General features: G+C 36.8%; 1 protein-coding gene across 3 annotated transcripts in view; it reads right to left on the bottom strand.

Moving 5' to 3' along the window:
• Positions 1-16,949, bottom strand: part of LNPK (lunapark, ER junction formation factor) — an 82,908-nt gene extending 65,959 nt beyond the window's left edge. For 2 of the 3 annotated variants that reach the window (XM_047772928.1, XM_047772931.1), the window contains exons 1-4: positions 16,822-16,949; positions 11,061-11,149; positions 8,506-8,547; positions 7,469-7,656 (exon numbers count right to left, since the gene is read on the bottom strand). In XM_047772928.1, coding sequence (XP_047628884.1) covers positions 7,469-7,656; positions 8,506-8,547; positions 11,061-11,087 — 257 coding nt within the window. In that variant the 5' untranslated portion in view covers positions 11,088-11,149; positions 16,822-16,949. The remainder of the gene's footprint in view (positions 1-7,468; positions 7,657-8,505; positions 8,548-11,060; positions 11,150-16,821) is intronic. The other variant, XM_047772929.1, reaches the window with a different exon arrangement.
• Between the last annotated feature and the right edge of the window lie 4,118 nt (positions 16,950-21,067).

Genomic DNA, 21,067 nt, shown 5'->3' on the forward strand with positions numbered 1-21,067 from the left:
TTGAATACAAAATTAGTATAGAAAAGCAGTAAGTTCATATATACAATCGATTCTAAGACATATCAAAAACTCTTTCTTAATTCACATTCATGAAATCATTCCATTTCTTTTCTGAGTGAAACTGATGTTATTTGAAACATAAGTACAGCATGAACTTCTGTTAAATATCATCCAGTGACTCACTATAAAAGCATAAAGGAGTTCTAATAGGAATATGGAGCCTCAATATAACAGAATCACACTTTAGATTCAATAAACATTTAAAATCCTTAACATTCATTGTTTTAGTGTACAAAAAAAAAAATTCCTTTTTAGGGCCTCACCTGCAGCATATGGAACTTCCCAGGCTAGGGGTCAAGTCGGAGCTATAGCTGCAGGCCTGTACCACAGGCACAGCAATACCAGATCTGAGCCACACCTGAGACCTAAGCTGCAGCTCAGGGCAACACTGGATCTTTAACCTACTGAGCAAGGCCAGGGATCAAATCTGTATCCTCAGAGAGACTGTGTCAGGTTCTTAACCCACGGAGCCACAGTGTACTAAAATTTAAAATGCTCGAAGTTAAAATATAGCAGAATACTTAAAATTCAATTAATACAAATCTAATTTATATTTATAACATATATATTACATATATTTATGTATATAATATATATTTCCATACTTTTACTAAAGTGTATAAATATATACTTTATACACTTTACTAAAAGTGTATAAATATATATTAATATATATATTTTATGTATAATTTATTATATATATCCATAAACCTCTGATGATTTTTCATCAACCATCTATAAAAGAAATTTTCACTTATTTCATCCTTTCTGTCAAATTTAAGTGCTTTCTTTCCAACCACACAAGTCCTATCCAATTTACTGAAATGTTTTTAAGATGAAACTTAACAATACATAAAGCTAAAAATGAAAAAACACAAGTCTCAATATTTATAACAATGTTGACTATTTTGCCACTTTATTTAACCATCAAAGGCTTTAGCAAGAATTACCTTCACATTGAGACAAATAATAATGACTTATTTTGGCATAAGTAAAAAGCTTTATTTTTTTATTCTATTTTATTATTTGGGGGCAGGGGAAGAGATATAACTCAACACCATTTTCCCCCAACGATGTGAAATGCTACCTTTATCGTATATTAAAAAGCATATATGGAGTTCCCACCATGGCACAGTGGATTAAGAATCCAACTGCAGTTGCTTAGGTCACTGTGGAGGTGAAGGTTCAATCCCAGGCCTGGCTCAGTGAGTTAAAGGATCCAGCATTGCCACAGTGTTGGCATAGGCCACAGCTCTGGCTCGGATTCAACCCCTAACCCAAGAACTTTCATGTGCTGCAGGTGTAGCCATAAAATAAAATAAAAATAAAAATTCCCTTGAAGATTTTTTTCTATATGCTCATGTTTCCTTCTTTGGTCTGCATCTCTAATCAGACATTCTACCAAACTTTTAATTAATGAAGTTTTATAATGCATTTGATGCCTGGCAGATCTCTGCTTCTCATTCTGCTCCTTTCTAGAATTTTCAAGACTATACTTAAGTGCTTATTTTTCCATTAAAAATTATGAAATAAGTGTGCCAAGATTTATAAAGTATTATTGGTATTTTTACTGTGCTCACACATTTTCAGATTAATTTAGGGAGAACCAATCTAATCAAAATACTCAGTCTTCCCATCCAAGAATAGGATCTGTCTCTTATGTCTCACTACATAATTCTTTAAGTAAAAATTATATCAAGTAAAAATCTATCAATATTATAAAAGGGAGGCTTGCAATATGATTTTCTTTTTTTTTGTTTTTGTTTTTAGGGCCGTACCCGCAGCATGTGGAGGTTCCCAGGCTAGGGGTTAAATTGGAGCTACAGCTGTCGGCCTACACCACAGCCACAGCAACACAGGATCCACATTATAGCTCACGACAACGCCAGATCCTTAACCCACTGAGCAAGGCCAGGAATCGAACCCACAACTTCATGGTTCTTGGTCGGATTCGTTTCCACTGCACCACGGTGGGAACTCCCTGATTTTCTTTTCTACAAAAATTAAGAGTAAATATATTCTTCTTGAGTAAGTATTAAGATGTTCTCCTTTCAGAGCCAACTACAGCTGATAAGAGATACTTTGTACTATTATTAAGGTGTCTGAAACAACTGGCTAACTTTCCTCAAAAGGTTACAAATTACTTTTGTCAGCTGTCTAGCTGGATGGAGGAAATATCTATTACAAACTGGTTGGAAGGAGGAAAAGTGGGAAGGAGGCATAAAAATTGTATAAGATTAAAGCTCCAAACTCAAATGGCTTTCAATTTAAGTAGAAAAAATAAGAAAACAGGAGTTCCTGTCATGGCTCAGCAGTTAACAAACACAATTAGCATCAATGAGGACGCAAGTTCGATCCCTGGCCTTGCTCAGTGGGTTAAGGATCTGGCGCTGCCATGAGCTGTGGTGCAGGTCACAGACGTGGCTCAGATCCTGTGTTGCTGTGGCTGTGGTGTAGGCCGGCCGCTACAACTCCTACTGGACCCCTGGCCTGGGAACCTCCATATGCCACAGGTGCGGCTCTAAAAAAAAGACCAAAGAAAGAAAAACTCGAAAACATAAGAAATGGGTCAAGACTACCTTCCTCAGTTCTTTCGCTTAAATTTTCCCTCAATAATCTCATTTTAAGAGGAAAACACACACACACAGAGAGAAAAGCAAAGAAAATATGGCTAAATCCTCTGGGAATGTCAACATTTTATGCTAATTGGTCTCTGAAATGACCTGATAGAGAATGGAATTTCCAGAAAATTATAATTTGTTAGAATAAGGTACCTAGGACTAAAAGTTTGTAAGATGCTTGTAGAGTTAGTTAAGAATAGAGACAGAGTTTATGGGTTCTTCCCCCTTAGAAAATAAACCAACTCCCAAGGTAATGCATATTTGCCAGCATAATGCAAAAAGGCAAAATTTCAACTATAACCCAAACCTTCCTCACTACAAAGCATAGCCTTAATAATTCCTATGAAATCATTCACTATAATTTCAGTTTCAATAACAGTTGAAAATATCAGAGAGATGTAAATATGTCATTGAATCTGAAAGGCAGAAAAAAGACTGAAATTTCACCAAGTTCTTTCATATTACATCCTAAAAAGAGGACATAATAAAATCTCAAAGCATCTTAGGTAGAGTATTAATATTCTAGCATAAAAGTTTTTAGAATAGGAGTTCCCGTCGTGGCGCAGTGGTTAACGAATCCAACTAGGAACCATGAGGTTTTGGGTTCGGTCCCTGGCCTCGCTCAGTGGGTTAAGGATCCGACGTTGCCGTGACCTGTGGTGTAGGTTGCAGACGTGGCTCGAATCCCGTGTTGCTGTGGCTCTGGCGTAGGCCAGTGGCTACAGCTCCGATTCGACCCCTAGCCTGGGAACACCATATGCCGCGAGAGCGGCCCAAAGAAATAGCAAAAAAAAGACAAAAAAAAAGTTTTTAGAATAGTTATGATTAGACAATATATGCTCAGTCCTGAATCCATGACCTCTCTGCCAGTAAAAGCATTTGGGAAACTTGGAATGCAGAAACACTTTTGATTGTCATCAATCAGAAGGACAATTCTATTCTTTGTTGGATAACTGGCTTATGTTTCCAAAAGTGAAGAGCTCACTGAAATAGAAGCTGCAGCAGTTGAGAACCAGGTCACAGATGTGAATGAGACAAAGTGAGAAATGGCTCTGATGCTTAACAAGCCAAGAAACACTAGATGCAAGAGAGGCAGAAAAGGCAGGACATAGTAAGAATAGCAAAGCTTCATACTCAAAACAGTAGAGAGACCATACTGAAGAAATAACAAACATTTTTAAAGAAATGAAGTTTTACTTTTAAAAACAATTAGTATATGATTTATTTCAAGCACACACAAAAAGTCTTCTTAGTCTTATTAGCTGATCATAACTTGTGAATAGGCATTAGAATTATTAGCTCCGTAGAGTTCCCTATCAGACATTCATTTGCAACTAGATACAAATCTTTTATAATCAGAAAATCAATTTTACATGGAAATGGATGTCAAAGTTTTTTAAGTTTTTAAAGACAGTTCAATCAACTGAATCACACTTATTCTAATTTTTCTCCCTTCTTTTCATTTAAAAAAAAAAAAAGGAAACAAGGGAAAGGGGCTTATGAAATCTGTGACTACACCTGGGATAAGAAGCATTCCAAAAGATTTCAAAAGAGGACGAAAAAATTTTAAATGGCAGAGATGATTATTTTGTAATATGCATGCACTAAGTTTTTGGCTCTTTTATCTACATACAAAGTTAAAATTGTATCAGCTCCAGGAGTTCCAGTCTGAAAATACACCCTGCACTAAAGACTAAGCAAAAACTGTTTACTATAGTAGTCCCAAAGAAAAAGATCCCGCCCTACCAATGTCAAGCCAAAAAACCTAAATATACTGGTTCCTTTTTTCTCTTATCTTCCATTTCCTTCCATCAAACTGCCACAGTTTCACCTAAAAAATATTTCCAAATCATCTCTTCAACTCTACTCCCACTGGGCAGTCCAATCCATCTTCAATTTTAGATTAAACTTCTGTAACAGCTTCCAAGCTGACGTCCCTGTTTCTATTCCTATCCTCCACTTACTCCATCTCCACAAGATAGCACATATGATCTTAACTTAGATCTCATCATGTCATTTTTCCACTAAAACCTTTACAAGCTTCCCATTTCACCCAAAATGAAATTCAGTCTCCTCTCCAGGACCCAGATCCTGCCTGATTGTGCAAGCTCACCTTATATCACTCTTCCTCTCCATCATACTTTCTAGAAATACCTATTTGACCCCCTATTTGAATAAGTCATGCGCTCTCCTACTTCACAGCCTTTGCATTTTCCGTTCTTTCTTCATGGAAAGATCTTGGAATTTTTTTTTTATTTGAAGAACACCCTGATGTAAAAAAAAAAAAAAAAAATGAACGATACCAAAATATGTAGAAAAATATAGCTATTTAAAATTCTACCACCTAGAGAAAATTGCCATTAATATTTTGAGGATAATCCTTTCCTACATCTCTCTATGGATGTATGTGCTACTATATACTGTATATGTATAAATAATTTTCCATATATTCCAATTATTCCCATACTGGTTCTTTCTCTTACTTTAGTTCTCAGCCCAAATACCACCTCCTCAAAAGAGGCCTTCCAGGACCATCCAAAAGTAGCCTATAACTTGTTATCACATCACTGTTTATCTTCTTCATTGCACTTATCTCTCTCTAAATTAACTATGTTCATTTGTCTCTCAGTTTTTGTCTGTGCAACCCCAATGGAATATAAGCTCCATTAGGAAAGAGATCTTGTCACAACTTTCTTAATCACTAAGGGTTGGCCCAACACCTAACACATTAAAGGTGCCCAACATTTACTGAATGAAGAGATGATGACTTGACTAATATTGATAAGTTGCCAAATCCTAAATTTGTATTTCCCACTCAAATTTCTCTCCTGAGCTCCACACTAATACTTAACCATCCCATTTGGGAGCTCTATCTGGATAGAACACAGCTATTTTGTCACCAAAATACCTTAGTGGGTTACCAACCTACCCCTCCTCACATTGTTCCCTATTTAGATGAATGATACTACCTACCATCAACCAAATTTCCCAAGCCATGAATTTGAATTTTATCCTTGATGCAATTCTTCCCCTTTACCCAACATCCAACCAATGACTAAGAACCTTTCCATATTACCTCAATTATACCTCCTAAATCACTTCAACCCATCCACTTCATTCCACCCATCGGCTTCTCTTCAACACTGCTACCACCACTCAAACGGTGAAATCACCACTTGATTGATAGTGAAATCACTAGTAATCATTCCTCCCCTAGATAACTACAATAATCTTCTAACTTGCTACTCCAGATCCATTCCTACTCCCTTCTAATTTATTCTCCATGCAGTAGCCTCAGTGGTATTTTCAAGGTAACAGTATGATCACGTCATACTCCTCCTTAAAAATCTCCAATGGCTTCCCATTACTCTCAGATTAAAACCTAGAATTCTTATCATGGACTACAAAGCCCACAAAAAAATATCCTTTGCCAAACTATCCAGTCTTTCCTCTATAATCTAGTTTTTGGCCTTTCAATTCTTTAAAGCTACTATGCTCTATCCTCCCTTAGGGCCTTCAAATATGCTGTTCCTTCTGCCTAAAACACTACGTACCATGTCGCACCACCCTTGCTACACATACTCATCCCTCATGTCTCAATCCCACTATCTCAGGGAGACTGTAGTAGGCAGAATTCTAAAGATATCCTCCTCTCTCTTCCCAAGATTTCCATCTTCTGGTTATACAATCAAATAGTAATCTAGGTACTGCTATGAAGGTACTTTGCAGATATAATTATGTATTACTTAGTTGACTTTAAAATAGGGAGATTAACCTGGATTACCCTGGTAGGTCTAATGAATTAGTTAACCCCTTAAGAGCAGAGGTTTCTCCTAGCCAAGGGCAGAAAAGTATGTCAGAGAGGTGCAGTAGAAAGAAGTCAGTCAACACTGTGTTTGAACCTGGAAGCAGATTCTCCCCTCAACTGATAACTTTGGTTTAGGCCTGCAAGACCCTAAACAAAGAATGTCAAACCAACTGGACTACTGACCTATACAACTGTGTTATAATAAATGGGTGTTGCTCTAAGTTACTAAATTTGTGGCAGAAAGAGATTACAAAGGTCCTTCCCTGACCCCCACCTCCACTCCAGACAGTGTTGGGGACTCTGTTTAATGATCCCAAAGTATTTGGCATTTCTCTCTCATAAATATTAATCATACCTAATTTATGTATACAGTCTAAGATCTACCATCAAAGGTTTTGTATTTTTGTGTACTATACATCATGATACGCAACTGTACACCTATAAAAATTTGATTGAATGAACAAATTTTTCATTCAACTGTCTCACAAAATTCTCAATCATGACACACCTCCTGTAAAGTGCTGTATTATAAAATATTTCTATAGTAAGGGTCAATTGCTTTAAAGTAGTTACTAAGAAGAGAGGAAGGGTCAGATGAATGGAATACACTCAGAATCATTGGGGCAGTTGTTCTTTTTGTTTTACAAGCCGTCCTTCATTTGCCATTACCCACAATCTCAATCCCCATTCCATACCCAATGCTCTTCAGGAAGCATGATCCTCTATTAGAAAATCACAAAAGATTACCACATAGAGTCATTATTACTAATGTCCAGTGGGTCATATTCTTCAAGTATGTTGGATTGTAAGTAAAGATTTAAAAATATTATTCCACTTTCTTAAAGAAATAGTTTTTAAACTGCAAAAAAAGGGCAAATTTATTCAATCTACAACATTACTGTTTCATAACAGAAACTGACTATATTAAAACTATCTGGTCAGAAAGAGGAAAGGTCAACAAAAAGAACATTTTACTTACATCAACGGGAAAGCAAAAAATGGGAGTGTCATGGCAAGTCTTGCTGTAAGTTCATCGGGGAGATACCATAAGTATACAATTAAACACGTAAACAGATAGAGAATTGAGGAGTAGAGAATTAATCTTCCAACCCATAATTTTTGTAATCTCTGATTTTTTTCCCTAAATTCTTCCAATGCTTGAATTTCCTGTTAGGAGAAAGTTATTTTATATTATTAAATCTCGAATTCATAAAGAAATTAAAATGTTAAAATTTTTTAATGTAATAGAAAGGTTAAAGAGAAAGAACTCTTAAAATTCAATGAATTTATAACACCATAGTATTTTAAAACATAATACAAAAAAAACTAAAAATGAAGTTAATAATATATGAAAAATACCAGTTGTGATTTGACAAATCTTTTTTTAAATGCAAAATTAAGATTCTTTTTTAACCTATCAAGTTAGCAAAGATCAGAGGTATGCAATTGGCATCAATAGATAGTATTTGTTAAAGGAAACAAGTAACAATTCTCCCTGCATAAGGCCTTAAAAAAAATCTAGCTATAAAAAGAATTAATAAAAATTGAAACAGTGACCATACTAGATTCTTTCAATCTATTCATCAAGGAATAACCATTTTTTATAATGACAAAAGTATAATAAGCTGTGAAGTTTGCAAACTGATACAAATAGTTGCAGACTATTTTGTGTTTGTGGGAGAAGGTGAGCGTCTTACTCCTCCACTGTCTTGATACTTCTGCCTGCAGACTATTTTATAGTCTACTTTATTCTATCTGTAACATTGATTTATACACTGTTGGAGATCTGATTTCATTCTAACAGTCACTATTACTTGACCCAGACTTCTAAAGTCACTGATAGACTCTGGATTTTTTTTTTTTTTTTTTGAGATCACCTAACCTTAAAGTTCTCAGGCTTACTATATCACTTCTAAATTCCCATATTAGATCTGGTCTCCAAAATAATATATACTAAAATAATATTTACATAAAACCTAAAATTAATTGAAAACACCCCAGAGCCAAAGAACATACCTTATCTATATTTTCCAGAACTTCTACAGTTGAAGGTTTTGTCTGTTATAGAAATAGAAATAAGAAACAGCATTAAAACTTGTTATTGCAAAACTGGAAACACTTTGACTTATATAATTGTAAAAGAATATTTTAAAACAAAATTAAGTTTTTTCAATGTTATCAATAATATGTAATCCTATTTACAAATGATAGATTTAAATAATAATTATAACAGAATTACATAAGATTAAAGAAATATGAAATAAAGAGTTCCTATTTATTTTTAGTCCTAGAAGTACTTTCAACTGATAGTTCAATTTTCCATCCTTAACCCCAATAGAACATATACTTCTCTGAGAGAAACAAATTTTCCTCCAAGGAAAATTTTCTTAGATATGATTATTCAAAAGAATTCACATATTAAAAAATTCAAAACTAAAGATGGTATGATTAATTATTGCTAAAAGTTCACTTAAGACTCTGGGGGTCAAAAATCAATAGGCTACCTTCATTCTAAATTCCTAAAGTACTTTTCTGAGCATCAGATTTTTTTTTTTTTTTTGTCTTTTTGCTATTTCTTTGGGCCGCTCCCACGGCATATGGAGGTTCCCAGGCTAGGGGTCGAATTGGAGCTGTAGCCGCTGGCCTACGCCAGAGCCACAGCAACTCGGGATCCGAGCCGCGTCTGCAATCTACACCACAACTCACGGCAACGCCGGATCGTTAACCCACTGAGCAGGGGCAGGGACCGAACCCGCAACCGCATGGATCCTAGTCGGATTCGTTAACCACTGCGCCACGACGGGAATTCCCGAACATCAGATTTTTAAAGGGTATCTAAGACTACTTCATTAGAGCACAGCTTGTTTGTCAAAGCTTTTTGTTTTATTTGTTTTTTGTTTTGTTTTTTGTTTTTTTTTTTGTTTTGTTTTTGTTTTTGCTTTTTAGGGCCAGATCTACAGCATATGGAGATTCCCAGGCTAGGGGTCCAATCAGAGATACAGCTGCCAGCCTACACCACAGTCACGGCAGCACCAGATTCAAGCTACTTCTGCAACTTACACCACAGCTCATGGCAACACCAGATCCTTAACCAACTGAGTGAGGCCAGGGATCGAACCTGCAACCTCACAGTTCCTAGTCGTATTCATTTCTGCTGTGCCACAATGGGGACTCCATGTCAAAGATATTTTTGATATAACCTAGAAGAAAAATCAGCCAAAATGGCTCATACAATACTTAAAAAATAATTACCAATTATATACTCAACAATCTAAGAGGGTAATAATTATCAATTATTTTTAGCTCCCACAGGAGTTGTTAATATTAGGTTGAACCTCATGAAACTGCTGTTTATACAGTCCAAACTGTTGAAGATCTGTAATTTCATATGGTTCAACCTAACAAGAAAGACAAAGGATGAATAGACGAATAGTCCAAAAACTAAACTATGTACCAAGTATTGCTAGACTCCATTATTATGGCAAAAAAAGGAGTCAAAAAGTAAAGCAAATTATTTATCACAGACTATATTACCTCCTCTTATACTGGAGAAGAGCATTTACAAATATATTTTACATTTTATAGCTCTAAATTTAAGCTACTTCCTCTAAAGACTGAGCCAATAAAATCAAACCACATTTTTAATTTTGTTTAACCTATTAATTCTTAAAAGTATATCTAGTGTGACTTCAGCAAATATTTGTGACAAGCTTTAAGAAAAAAGATATAGCCTCTAAAAACATAAGTATTTGTATAGCACAGGGAAATTTACTCAGTACTGTGTGATAACCTATATGAGAAAAGAATCTGAAAAGGAATGGGTATTTGTATATGTATAACTGATTTACTTTGCTGTACATCTGAAATTAACATTACTTTGCAAGCCAACTATATTCCAATAATTTTTTTTAAAAAACAACAGAAGTATTATATAGAATACTTAATTTAAACTATCTTTCAAATACAATTGAAATTTAGGCAGTATGAAAAGAAAACAAGGAGTTCCCTGGTGGCTCAGCAGGTTAAGGATCCAGAGTTGTCATTGCTGGGGCTCAGGCCACTGCTATGGTGCAGGTTTGATCCCTGGCATGGGAACTTTTGTACGCCACAGGTGAGACCAAAAAAAGAAAACAAGGAAAGATAACCATTTGTACATGAATGTATAAATAGAGAAATAAAAATAATTCATAAGTCAAAGTGAAATAATTCTGTTAAACAGAGACATCAGACACCTACATAGCTAGTAGAACCATTAAAGTCCAAATAAAAAACTTCATACATAAAAGAAGAAAGAAAAAAATTAAAATTAAACAGAGTTGGGGATAATATTAAACTATTACTCAAGTCTACACCACAAAGGAAAGCTTTACAAATAGCTTTGTATGACACTTTGCGGGGTGGGGAAGCACTGTGTACAGTAGTTTGATTCAGGATCTCATTTCCCACATCAGGGACTGAACCAACGCCAGAGCATTCAAAGTACCAAGTCCTAACCACTAGACCACCAGTGAACTCTCTATGTGACGCTTTTATATTAGACTAAGAACTGGCTGAAAAAAAAAGTAACTTACCCTCCAACGAGAAAATAATCCACCCATTTTTTATTTGTAGAAACTGGGCACAATGATAAATATCATCAATTGTCCAAACGAATTCACAGCTAGAAATAAAACAAGTATTTTTAAACTTTAAGTGAAACACACAGCACACCTACCATAAAAGTTAGATATTGCAATACTTCCCCCAAATATTACAAAATATTATTTTTTTTGGACTCCACTTATGTGGAATTTTAATTCAGACAGTCTTGATAAACAGTCCACCTTTTAAAAATCCTTCCTTCTAAGCCAGGAAATATTTAAAAGTGAAAACAAAGCTGGAAAGGCTTTTTAACTGAAAAGGCATTTTAAAAGTGTATATTCCTACCACTTTGCAATTTTCTGTTCATTAAAGTATGTTCCCTATGTTGCTGTTATAAGAAAAGTTCTACTATACTACCTTCATTCTACGTTCTTAAATATAGCCATTTCTATCATTTAGCAGTCTCCCAAATAAATGAGTTATTTGGAATTTGAGGTACTCCACAATGTTTAGAATAACATCACCTTACAAATAAGAGTAGAAAGCCAACTGGATTATGAGTAAGAAAATAAGGGTTATTAAAGCTACCTGCGAGGCTTATCCTTTAATGTCTGTGGGCCATAATTTTATTTTCTGTTAATAATGCTACCACTTTACACAAGATAGCCTTCACTATTACCATTTTACAGATAAGAAAACTAAGTGGAAAAAAGTTTAGTGATTTGCCAAATAGCTCAGAAGAAACACTACCCAAAGCCATTCTATCTTCAGACTTCTGATCTGTTCACTACCTTTCAACACCCAAATAAACACTTCTCTCTGAAAATGTGTAAATCTCTCAAGTTAGTTAAACGTCATGTCAGCTATCATATCCCCTTCTTTTAGTTGTTTTCCTATAACTCAAATGAATTAAATATCACAATTTATGTTTAAAAATGTATGTATAGGAGTTCCTGTTGTGGTGAAGTAGAAACGAGTCCATCTAGGAACCATGAGGTTGTGGGTTCGATCCTTGGCCTCGCTCAGTGGGTTAAGGATCCGGCGTTGCCATGGGCCGTGGTGTAGGTCACAGATGTGGCTCAGATCTGGCGTTGCTATGACTGTGGTGTAGGCTGGCAGCCATAGCTCCAATTAGACCCCTAGCCTGGGAATCTCCATATACTGTGGGTGTGGCCCTAAAAAGCAAAAAAAAAAAATAAAAATAAAAATGGATGTATAAAAATGCATCAGCAATATTATACCCTAAATCAATTTACCAGTAAATAATTACATAAATTTTTATTCTTTTAAGTTGAAATAATGAAAGTATATTTTCAAACTTACCTACGTTTACTAGGTTACAGTTATAACTGTATCAATGTATAAAACTGCTTCATTTCAACCCACAAAAAGTTAAGCTGTAAATCTTAATTTTTTTAACCTGTAAGTCTAATCACAAAATAATGCCAATGTCAAATAAGTACATTCACTCTCCAACACTATTTATAGGTTGGAATTAGCATAAGGCATGCCAAACGTGGACTTTCCTGGTTAAAGAAGTAACGAAAAGCTCAATAATGAAAAGCACTTACAAAGTGATTTTTAGGGACAAAAATACCTATAATCAGTCCTGAATTTTTTTAAAGTTTATAAATATAAAGAATGTTATAAGCCACATTCAAGTTGCAATCTAAATATGAATATTAATCCTTCAATAGTAACTCAATCCTTCAGTAATAACTCAGTATTCAAATTTCTAATATGTGGTTGTAGGAAATCCAGAAACTTTAGTGAACAAAAGTATAAATTTCTGAGTTAGGACATTAAATAGATCTTAAAACCTTAAGATGCTAAAAATCACCAAGAAAGGTGGTTAAGGAGGGAAGATTCAGACGAGCCCCTTAACTTGTGTATTTTCAAAGTATATATTACACCATACATGTATGGTGTACAGCACAGTGTTTTATATACAACTGACCTACACATTTTGGTTTGAAACAGTTATTTGTCCCTGTTAAGTCTGTAGCCATCACAAATCAGGATTTTTAATATTTGAAAGTAATGACAACAATAATATGATTTAGAACCTTGGTGAGTACTTAATCTAGGAGGCCCTAAAACAAATGCTTTACATGAATTTTATCATTTAGATACTACTATCATTCCATTTTACAAATAAAAAAACTGAGGCTATGGAAGTGAAGAATTTCACTAAGCTCCCAAAGATACTAAGTAGTGGAGCCAGACATATTTTAGGTTTTGATTTTGTAAAAAGCAACAAGATAGGGGTAGGAGGATAAAGAGGTACAAACTACTACGTATTAAAAAGAAAAAATAAGTTACAAGGATATATTGTATAGCACAGAAAATATAGCCAATATTTTACAACTCTAAATGGGGTATAATTTTTAAAAACTGTAAGTCACTATGTTGTACACCTGAAACTTTATGATACTGTAAATCAACCACACTCAATTAAAAAGGCAAAAAAAGCAGCAAGCCATTTCTAATAACTCAAAGCAGAAATAAAGTCTGCTTTCTATAGATTAGATTGGAATATTTATATATAAAATATATAAAAGAACCTCAGACATTCTCAAATAGCTGGTAAACAGAGCTACTGAGAAAGGGTTAGTATGTAGCCCAAAGCGTTCATCTGATTAAATCTGAATGCTTAAATCTGCATAGAAGAAAAGCTAAATGATGTGCCAAAACCATGCAGCTCCAGCTAGGGGCAGAACTGGTACTAGAAGTCTGCAAGCACTGCCTCTACTTGTTTACTGCATATCACTTTTAAAATACATATAATAGGAAATGTATACATATATTGTAATTAATAGCAACTTTGACATTGATTATTTGCTTGAAGAATTGTTTTGCTGTTAATGAAACAAACTATGCCTTGCCCTTTAAGATCCCTGAAGGAGGGAATTGTGCTTCTAAATTTGCCCTCTAGAACAACAACTATGGTAATAGTCAATGCCATATTCATAATCAAAGAGCCAATCAACCCTCATTGTTCCAGAAATTTTTCTATAGATTCCAGCATTTGTTAAAGAAGCTTGATTTACTATAATGCACATGTAAACATAGTACTTTCCAACAAATATGAAAGCCTAACAAAATTAAATAAATTCACTATTTTCTCTATTCCTTTGATTTCATACCTCTTCTATTTTCAAACACTTCGCCACTCAAACATCTTAACTCCAATTCCTACGGCCCATTACTATGAAACCTTGGGTAAATAAGGTACCTAATCTCTCATTTATTATCTTCATATGCAAAAGAGTGATAGTTAACAGCCCTCTTAAATGTTGAAAATTTTAAGTGACATAATGCATTCTAAAGTATTTACAACAGCCATGACATACTAACTTCTTGATACAAATTGTTTTTACTGTTGCGGCTGTTGCTGTTTTCTAGTCCATTTCTGCTTCCTTTCAAAACATGGAAAATACATGGGAATCAAATAACTAGCATTTCTTCTGAAGCATAAATCAACTTGCTTGCCCTTGAGTGGACAGATGGTTCAATCTCAAGTGATCTGTTCCAAGAACTCTCCCATGAACATGTTCAAAGCGTCTCCACTCTGGTATCACAGTGGGACTTCACATGACCTTTGGAGCTGGATGCATCTAACGTGTTTTTCAATAAGTAATAAAGCTCACCATATTATCTGTATGTTTTCTACTAACTGCTATTCACACTCAGGTTTAGGTGTCAGAATCTCGGACATGTTATTCTTAAATCTTCAGCTTACTTCAAGTCATTTTGAAATAGTGGAATAAAAAAGGCCTAGAATCAAAATATGACTCAACCACATACTAGCTATGTGATCTTCAGTAAACTAAACTCTCTAAGCCTCAGTCTCAGCGTCTGTAAAGTGGTGAAAATATGTACACTTCACAGAATTGTTCTAAGAATTACAAGAAATTACATTATCACTTGGCACAGTGCCCAACAAATAAGTGCATAATAAATTGTAGTCATTATTATTACTATTGCCAGAAAACACATGTAGTACAGCAATACTTCTCATATGGAACACATTTCTAACTTCTTATAAAGGACCTATTTCATAATTTTAAAACTGGAAAATAAAATTAGTTTGCATTTTAACTGAAATTGTATTGTTCTCATTTTCTCCAATATAAAAAATAAAGCAAAATAATCTGAAGACTTCATTAAAAATAACTTTGTAGGCCTTTAACAGCAAAGGAAGTTTACTTTTATGTTTATCAAGTTCCAAACTTAAGTAGAAACTATTCAGTCACCATCAACACCACCACTACAACGCATTTTACTATTCAACTTGAGATTAAAAGTGTCTATTCTAGAACACTAACTTCCAAATATCCTAACGAAAGACAATTCTGAAATATCCCAAACCACATTTATCACTCAAAACTAAAATTACTGAAAAATACAGCTCTAAAAGCACTTTTATTATATAATGATTAAGTTCTAGTCTTCATGGTAAGTCAATGTTCATTCTGAATTAAATACTACAAAAAATGACTCTTTGATTAAAAGATTTCTGTAATAAATCATACCTGTAGTAAGCCATATAATTTCTTCCTTTTCTTACATTTTTTTAAGTTAATAATATATATAAACACTAAGTTTTTAACAGCATTGGGCTGATCCCAGTAGATGACAGAAAAAACTTGAAATTCTAATTTCAAAAGCGTCACTCGTTTTTAAAAAAATGTGTTCAAAAAAAAAGGGAGAAAATTGTTCAAAATCGACTTAGTTCTCCTAAAATGAAAATATGAGAGTCGATGAGAACAAGAGATTAGCATTCCCTGCCAGTTTGAACATATGCCTGAAACCAAGCTTACTCACATCCATACAAACTGCTGTTGAATTTTGTGTGACGACAATTTTGCCAATGGTGACACCCAGGCCACAGGGAAAGAGAAAACAATCGACACTAGGTGCCACAAAACAGAAGCCTACTGGGAAAAGCGGAACGTGGAAAATTCTGTGACTCAGATTTTACTTAGTACAGTGAGAGCACCATCAGCAAAACTGAGTTCGCTAATCCCAGCTCTCTCTCAAATCCCATACGCAGTGTTCAAGAATTAAAACTACTGTTGTTTTAATTCTTGTTCTTCCCCTTCTGCCTCGTCCATGACAAACACGAAACCTCGCCCTTCCCTCCACCCCTTACACCGCCCACCGTCGCTCAAATAAGGACAACAGGGGTACAGAGGCTTCTCTAAGTAGCGCACAATCCACGCCCACAAGGATGGGCCGAGCAGCATGACACTGACAGTTTTCGGTCCCTCACGATCTTTCCAACTCTCGGCACCTCCGCACAACTCAGAAAAAGACCACATGGGTAAGAACCCACTCAAAGCGATAGCTCAGTGTAAAACCTTCTGACCTTTCGCTCAAACACAGAAGTGGGCCAAAGAGTCGATGCTCAGCTCGTCCCAGTCACCGCCCCACCCAACCCCGAAATCTCCGAGAAAAGGCTGGGGAACCAATTCCCCATTGGGAGACAGAAAGGGGTCTCCAGCACTCCACGGCCACCCTTGCCACTGTGCTGGGACAATAAGGGGATCCGGCGGCGAGACTGGGTGAACGAGCAGCCGGGCAGGAGTTCGACTAGCCGCCGCCACAGAGCTCCTAGGCCACTCCGCGTGGGGCGGAGGCGCCTGGGAGAAGCAAGCGTGGGGACCAGGAGAGTATTTCCCAGGAAAAAGCTCAGAGCGCCTCCCCACTGCCGAACTCTCCCACTGGCCTTCATTTTGAGCCCTCTACCTTCAACAAGAAGCGGGCAAAGCCCGGCGCTAGCGTTCACCTCTGCCACCTTCGGCCGCCACCGCGGAGCTCGCCTCCAGAGCAGGCAGCAGCCACCACTGACAGAGCTGGAGGCCCGGCCAACACCTTCCCATCAAACCCCGCGCTCCCTCCGCCGGCCAATCGGAGCCGCGGCCAGCGCGCGCCGCTCCCCCGTCACGTGATCGTGACCTGGCGGGCAGTTGGGGGCGCGGCGGACAGTTGGCCCTAGGGCAGTTTTCCCTGTGGTTTCCGTGGCCAAGTAGGGTGCTCATTGTCGCATCTCAGAGGTGGATTGCCATTTATTATGACTCTTACCAAAGGGGTTACTTCTTACTCCTCCTCTGCTTCGTTTTCTTTTACAGCCTGTTCTGCCAAGTCTCACCGGCTAAAGAAAACCCCAAAATTAGTCCTGATGGTCCTAGACCGAGAGATAGAAGAGCGGGCTTGGGGGTGGAGATGAGTCCGCCCCGAAGAGTCACCAATCAGCTGTCGTCCAGCCGCCAGAAGAGCAAGTTAATACTACACAGCTTGGAAGAGACCAGTTCCCAAATATGCCAGCGGAGAAATTCAGCCTAGACTCCAGGAGTGCTTGAGGCTTTTATGACTTCTGGACGTCAAAAAGGGTCTTTTGTGACTGGATGCTTACCTCACCAGTGTGTGGTTAGCGTCAAAGGCACAATGATATTGATTTAAAGCCTGTGGATAAGAACATAAGCTGATTTTTCTATCTTAAAACTCTTACCCAAGAACACTCCTGTCACAGGTGCTGGTACTAGGCCCGCAAATAAACCACCCAGGTTTTATTTGCCTCAGTTTTAAAACAGTGGCTAAAGAGCGTTAAATTTCCTAGTCAACTGGGAATGACAGGTCTAAATAACAAATAGTACTTGAACCGCACTAAGTTGTGTGGGCGTAGAGAAACTTCAGCAAAAGATTTTGTCATGTTTAACCCCTGTGTACAGATATTTTTCATGGGATTTTTCTATTTGGTTACATACACATTTTAAAATAATTTTTAAAGTGTCCATTATTTTTAAAGAGTATAATCACTTTAATATGTTTAAACCTTGACACCAAACAGGTTAAGTAAAAGAAAGTGAGCATAGTATCTACTTGGTAAGAATAATTTATTATACTGGAAGCTATCAGATGACTCACTGTGGAGTTCCTTAACTGCTAAAATCTTTAGTTCCAGCTTTGTAAATGTGAGGGGAAGGGAAGCAAAGTTTCTTCTTGTGTAATCTGGGTCACTTTACAAATCTAAAAGAAAATGAGAAGAAAACATTTTATCTATTTTGGCATGAAAATTTAACCATTTTGTTTTTCATCCTTTGCAATTCAAAGTTTTGTTTGTTTAAAAAAAGGCCTGTGCAGTTATGCAAATACATCTCCCCACCTCAGGATGATCTCTTCCTAAGAGAATAAGGAATTATTTTCTACTCGCTAATAATTTGTTTTGTAGTTTTAATTGAACTGTCAAGATCTAAGGTAAATGGGACAAAAACAGGAGGGGAGAAGAGAAGAGCTAGCTGGGTGCAATAGATTCCAAAAAACCTATTCCTGAGACAAAATTCCCTAGGTAATTGATCTAGAAGATGAGAAGTTTTGATTGACAAGGGGAGAAATAATGGAATCATCAACTCTCTTAATCCTCCCAACAACCTTTTAAGGTGTCAGTTTTCAATTGAATCAACTGAAAAGTAGAAAAATTATACAATATATTGTTGAAGGTAATACTATAATACTTCTTCCTTTATATCAAATGATAAGACTTTGTCAGATACAGTGAGAAAAGACATTAGAAACAGAAATAAGCATGTGCACCATAAGGGTCATTCCAAATATTTATTGAGGATAAGACCCTGTGTTAAATGCTAAGGATACAGAGATAAATGAAACAATTGTCCTAAAGCAGCTGACACTACTGAGAGAAACCTGCAAGAAAACAAAAAAATGCAATATAAGGTAAATAAATGTTGTAGTACAGGCTAATATTAATGATAAGCATCCAGAAGGGATGTGGGAAAGCCAATGAAGGTGATGCTTTAACTGAGTCCCAATATTGTAGAGTTATCCCCTATTAATCCTAAATAGTTCTGGGATATGTTCAGGAAGTGAAATCTAAAGAACAAAGAAGATGAGCAAGGAAACTATTCTGGGCAAAGGAATTTGAAAAGGTCTAATCCAACAAATAAGTGAGTCACATTAAATAAATGAAAATTGCAAGAGATAGGTACTATGAGAGCTTACATTAGGGTCATTCACTGATATTGTCAGAAAAGGTGAGCCATCCTTGAGGAGGTCACACTGGAATAGAGGTCTAAAGGATGAGAATCTAAAGAAAGGAGAAGAGAAAACAGAGGGAACATGTGCAAAGGCCTTTTGTCAGGAGGAAAGAGTGCAAGCTTCAGACTCAAAGGAGGCCACTGTGGCTAGAGAATAGTTAGAAGGGAGAAGGTGTTACTGTGGAAAGCTAAAGAACAGACTAAGCAGGACTTGATTGGCCATACTGAGAACCTTCATCTTTTTCTTGAGAGAAGTTTGGGGGAAGGGATTTGACCTGATCAGATCTGTGTTTTGAAAAGATCATTCCAGTTGCAGTTAGGAACATGAACAGGGCCAGCCTTGGATCAGTTAGGATTTATGGGTCATGGTTGGTGTTGGTAGTAAGTAGCTCAAGTGGACTGGGATGGGCACAAGGGAAAATGGAACAATTTAGGAAGTAAAATGGGAGGTCTTAGGAATGAATTTAGATATGGTGGAGTGGAATGAATGGGGATTGAAGGAGAGGAAGAAGCCAGAAATGGCAGGACCTCAGGAGTTCCCATTGTGGCTCAGCAGTTAACAAAACTGACTATTATCCATGAGGATATGGGCAAACATGGCTAGGATCCTGAGTTGCTGTGGCTGTGGTGTAGGCTGGCAGCTGAAGCTCTAATTGGACCCCTAGACTGAGAACTTCCATTTGCTGTGGGTGTGGTCCTCAAAAGCAAAAAACAAACAAACAAACAAACAAAAAAATGACAGGATTTCTAGCAGGCCCAGTGGGTGAATAGCAATGCTCACTGAAGTGTGGGGAACACTGAAAGAGTGTCAGGTTTGGGGGAAAATGGAGATTTCATTTTGAACATGTTGAGTCTCATGTTTTTGTGACCTCAAGAAGAAATGTAAATAGATCTCTGGGTCTGCAACACTTAAGGAGAAGTCTGGGCTGGACCAAAAAAAGCATTTTACAGTTTGTAATATGTTCTTTTCCACAAGGTACTTATTTTTTTCAAAATGACAATATTATAAATGTTTTTAAATATATTGCGGAAAATGAAAGAAAAAGTGGAAGTCTTTAGAGCAGTTCCCCAGAATTTAAAATCGCCTGGGGCCTTCATTGAAAAAACAAATTGAGCGGTTTTTTTGCTTTTTTTCTTTTTTAGGGCCACACTTGCGGCACATGGAGGTTCCCAGGCTAGGGGGCGAATTGGAGCTACAGCTGCTGGCCTGCACCACAGCTACAGCAGCACTGGATCCAAGCCATGTCTGCAAACTACACCACAGCTCATGGCAACACCAGATCCTTAACCCACTGAGCAAGGCCAGGGATTGAACCTGCAACCTCATGGTTACCAGTCGGATTCATTTCCACTGCACCATAACAGGAACTCCTGAAAAAACAAATTCTTGAAGTTCCCTTGTGGCCAAACAATTTAAGGATACAGTGTTGTCACTACAGCAGCTCAGGTCATTGCTGTAGCTCAAGTTCTATCCCTGGCCTGGGAACTTCCACATGCTATGGGCGTGGCCAAAAGGAAACAAAAAAAATTCTCAGTCTTCCACCCTAAGATTCTGATTGTATAAGTCTGGTATGGGGCCCAGAAATTTGGATTTAAAAATTGCCACCAAGTGCCACTGGTGATTCTTACCTTCTTATCAAGCAGTTTCTCTGGGCAACAATACCCCAGTGCCAGAGGCCATCTGCATGAATTATCCGAAGTGCTTATTAAAACATAAACTCTGCAGTTACCATTGTGGCTTAGTAGGTTATGAATCCGACATAGTGTCTGTAAAGATGCCAGTTCAATCCCTGGCCTCCCTCAGTGAGTTAAGGATCTGACATTGCTGCAAGCTGCCTCCTAGGTAATAAATGTGGCTTGGATCTAGTGTTGCTGTGGTTGTGACATAGGCCAGCAGCTGCAGCTCCAATTCGATCCTAATCTGGGAATTTCCTTTTGCT

Source organism: Phacochoerus africanus, chromosome 3 (genome assembly GCF_016906955.1).
Source record: "Phacochoerus africanus isolate WHEZ1 chromosome 3, ROS_Pafr_v1, whole genome shotgun sequence".
NCBI classification, from domain to species: domain Eukaryota; kingdom Metazoa; phylum Chordata; class Mammalia; order Artiodactyla; family Suidae; genus Phacochoerus; species Phacochoerus africanus.